General features: G+C 41.4%; 1 protein-coding gene across 1 annotated transcript; it reads left to right on the top strand.

Annotated features, from left to right (window-relative positions):
- Positions 1–746: 746 nt before the first annotated feature.
- On the top strand, positions 747–2,870 carry LOC120200280. The gene is made up of 3 exons (XM_039201165.1): positions 747–826; positions 908–2,086; positions 2,531–2,870. The coding sequence occupies exons 1-3, from the start codon at positions 747–749 to the stop codon at positions 2,868–2,870; spliced, it is 1,599 nt and encodes a 532-aa protein (XP_039057096.1).
- Positions 2,871–4,092: the final 1,222 nt, after the last annotated feature.

The raw sequence follows: 4,092 nt of genomic DNA, 5'->3' as shown, positions 1-4,092 counted from the left end.
GGGCGAAAAACGGTATCGACAGCTTGGCGACTCCACTGGGGAATTTTGTTTTTAAAACAAATTGAGAGTCGAGCCACGAGTTGGTTACCATGTATTTACTATTTTAGAAATTACGAGTTCGATCTTATTTAATTTACTGTTCATTATGTAATTTCAAAAAAGAAAAAAACTGATTTCACTCTGGTTAATGCTTACATTTTTGTGAATATTTAGGATATTTGCATATCATAGCTCTAAACCCGAGCTCAAACCTGGTTTACCTAAGTAGGGAGAATCGTCACACCTCACAAGGAGCATTGGGCTTCCTTGTGTGGGTCTGATAAAGTATCTCTGGAAAGCACCCTAAGTTGCCTATCCGGATATTGGATCCGAGGTATGCTTTTAGTGGTGTGATCCCCTGAGCTGAACCTGATTCGTAAGTCTGTAACGGGCCAGAATCGGGGGCAACCTTAACAGGTTGGAAAGATGGCTTAGGAACCTTTGTTAGAACCCAACCTCATATAGAAAATTTAGTAAGCCTACCCCGTTAGAGACATGTGGTCAACCTAGGATTCTTAATTTTATGTGATTATTCGATCTTTTAAATATTCACTAATCTTTCCTCGATTCTTAGTGATTTATTCTAATGTCACTAACTTTTTGCTTTGTTTTCTTGATTTTCTTGATTGCGTCATTATCATATAACTGTCATTTCATAAATGATATTGATTCCCATTACCTAGTTAGTATAAAAGCTTAAGGCAGCAATGTCTTCCGATGGGACTGAGAATGCATCAGTGTTCAGACCTGGGCTGAATATGGGTAGACGCGGTTCGGGGACAGCCTTGTTAGTACTGAAGATTCAATTTTGTCGGAGAAGGTAATTATTCTGGTCCACATGGGACGATAACGAAAAGACTTTATTTAGAGAGACATATGGCGATATCGTAGAGCTGCTAAGAGTGCCAGTAGATTCAGTGGTGATCCGAGCCTTAGCCGAGTGTTGGAATCCAGCTTACAGGTGTTTTACTTTCGGTAAAGTATACATGACCCCTACCTTGGAAGAGTATACAACTTTGTTGAATATCTCGAATGTTAGAAGACATTCCATTTACACCAAGGTAATTCGACCTAAGGGGTTCATAACCAAAATGATCACACTGACGGGAAAGACCAAGGAGTGGGTCGAAGAGTACATTTGTGATGAGGGGATCTCTTGGGCTCAGCTGAAGAGTTTGATTTATGAGCAGACTCCATCAAAAAGAAGAAGAGATCACTTTGCACTTGCAATATATGGCATGGTAATTTTCCCCAAGAATGAGGATCACTTTGACATTGCCTTAATTGATTTCGTCGAAGCTATTGCCAGAAAGAATCCCGCACCATCCATCTTTGCGGAAACATTCCTGTCACTAAACCAGTGTAGACGATTGGGAGGAGGTCAGTTCACTGGATGTACTTCACTATTACTAGTTTGGTGGTGGAGCCACTCTTGGATAGTTGAGAAGGGATGGGCTCGGAGACATCAATCGAATTTTTCGCCTATGGTGGATTTCCTCGACAAATGCCAAATCCCGGAGCATAGCAAGAGAAAAGATTGGGTTGAAGCTCTCCGTAACGTAAAGGATACTGAGATTGTGTGGAAGGCTTACTGGTTACCCAAGGAGGACATACTTTTTAGATGCGGTAACGATAACTTTGTGATGCTGCACGGATTATGGGGAGCAATCGAGTATACTCCACTAATTGTACTCAGACAGTTCAGTACCCGACAGTTCGTACCAGCTACCCACGGCCTGAAGGAGACAGAATTTTCTTTCTCTACTCCAGGTTACCGAGAGCGGATTTCAAAAATCTATACAGCGTGGCAGAAACCCCACTGCATGAATTTCAAAATGATAGAGCCTGGATTCACGCCAGCCTATGAGGTTTGGAGGTCACACAAAATTAATAACAATACACCGAAGCTAAATTTAGAAGATGAGTTGACTATGGAGGAACGATTGAGGAGGCTCCCGACAGAAGCTGAATTGTTAAAAGAGGATATGCGACTAATGAATCTGGAGAGAGAAAAAGTACAGAGAAACTTCTCAGATGAGAAGACAATGTGGGAGCTCGAGATGATTAATAAGGATGGAGTGATAAAATAATTGGCCAAAGATAAAGAGAAGGTTCAAGAGAATTTTGATGCGTTAAGTCAAGATTTTCGGGCCTTAGAGAAGAATATGAGAGCCCAGGGTCTACATCATACTGCTAAGACCCTAAAAATAAAACTTGATAGTGTAGAAAGAAACGCAAGAAGAGGTCAAGAAGAAAAGAAGCGAGCCCTGCAGCACGCTCAAAGACTGAGAGAGCTAAGAGATGAGGCTAACCAAGAATTGACACAGAGACGGGCACAGATTGAATGACTCGAAGCACAGTTGCTTAGTATGGATAAGACTTTTCACAATGATGTACTCCGTCTTCAAAAAGAAAATGTGATGTTGAAGAAAAGGATAATAGAGTTAGAAGAAGCAAGGTTGATCCACTCATCTGCATAAGACGAATCTAGGCAAGAGAATAAGGCTTTAAAAGTTAAAATTACTGAACTAGAAGCTGCAGTACAGAGAGGCCATCAACGAATCCAACAGTTGGAAGAAAGTCGATCATTGACCAATCCAGAGCTCAGAACTACGCTACGGCAGGCTCAGGACACCATTCAGAGGCAGCTTGAAGTAATGGAAAGAGCAGTGAATCAAGCCCATGATGTTGCTCGTCAAGTCTACGAGATATCTGAAGAAGCGATAGCTCTCAGAGTTTTTGTGATCCCAAATTCAGAGGAAGAGCGACGCATCCTGGGGTTGATGATAGAGCTCGAGAGATTAGGCGATAGGGCAAGATTCTACGTTTAATTTCAATGAGGATGTATTCTATTTGCCTAAGTGCTTAGACTTTGTGTGTTGTTGAGTACTTTTTGTATGAACTAAGTTATTTCGGAATCAATATCGGGTTGCATTTGCATTTGCATTTTCTTACATTTTTTTTAATGTTTGAAATCTTAATAATTGCATTATAACAGTCATTCATTCATTAAAATTCACCAAATAATAAAATATAATTTCCAATTATTTGTAGTTATCCTGGCATTCACCTCACACCCATACAGTACCCGTAAACCTAAGAAAATGGAGGCGAAATTAGCTCAAATTGAACAAGAACACAAACAAGCTCAAGCAGAGATGAGAGAAAGATTAAGCAAAATGGAAGAAGAGATGGAAAGCTCACAAGACGGCTTGCTACAAAAGATCGAAGAAATGTTTAAGAAGCACGCTACAAGTGGAAAAGCTATTGTTGACCAACCAAAATCATCTGATCAGGATCTCTTGCATCCTCCAGGGTTTGAACCTATGGCATCGCATCCTGTCGGGTTTACATCTGGCCCCCAGCACCCACCAGGGTTTACACCCGACCCTTCGCATCCTCCCGGTTTCACCCCAGTGCACATTTCAGTTAGATCGCCAGTTATGCAAGAGGCTCACCCGGGAGTCTATATAGAATCAGCAAAATCAGAATGAGCTCGCATTTCAAACCGATTACCCACCGGCTGCTAGGGCAAGACCCATTGAATCAGGCGTAGAAGAGTTGCCACCTAATTTTTAGGAAGTCTCAGAGAAAGGAAGGGTTAAAACGATATGACCTAGCAGTTGAAAAGCCTAGAGAAAAGAATGAGATCAGTAGAAGTGGAGTCATTCTATGGAATGGATACTAGAGAGTTAAGTTTGGTGCCCGACCTGATTCTACCCCCGAAGTTCAAAGCACCAGACTTTGAAAAGTATGATGGAACTGCTTGCCCATCAGCTCACATCGTCATGTTCTGCAGAAGAATGACAGGGTATACTGAAAATGAGAAACTATTGATACATTGTTTCCAGGACAACCTAACATGATCAACAATTAAATGGTACAATCAATTGACTAGATCCCATATCAAGTCATGGAGAGACTTGGCTCGAGCATTTTATGAACAGTATCGTCACGTCACCGAACTAATGCTTGACAGATGGACATTACAGAACATGGAAAAGCGACATAATGAAACTTTCAGACAGTACGCCCAAAGGTGGCGCGATGTTG

This window comes from Hibiscus syriacus, unplaced genomic scaffold, assembly GCF_006381635.1.
Source record: "Hibiscus syriacus cultivar Baekdansim isolate YM2019G1 unplaced genomic scaffold, ASM638163v2 tig00005936_pilon, whole genome shotgun sequence".
In the NCBI taxonomy this organism is placed as follows: domain Eukaryota; kingdom Viridiplantae; phylum Streptophyta; class Magnoliopsida; order Malvales; family Malvaceae; genus Hibiscus; species Hibiscus syriacus.
The sequence above is the reverse complement of the archived record's forward strand: the minus strand, read 5'-3'. Positions and strand labels throughout refer to the sequence as shown.

Excerpts from the sequence above, each read along its gene's own strand:
- LOC120200280 (XM_039201165.1), top strand. The coding sequence starts at position 747 with ATGTCTTCCGATGGGACTGAGAATGCATCAGTGTTCAGACCTGGGCTG. Across the intron at positions 827-907 it reads CGCGGTTCGGGGACAGCCTT|AGAGACATATGGCGATATCG; the intron begins GTTAGTACTGAA and ends GACTTTATTTAG. Across the intron at positions 2,087-2,530 it reads TTCTCAGATGAGAAGACAAT|GCAAGAGAATAAGGCTTTAA; the intron begins GTGGGAGCTCGA and ends AGACGAATCTAG.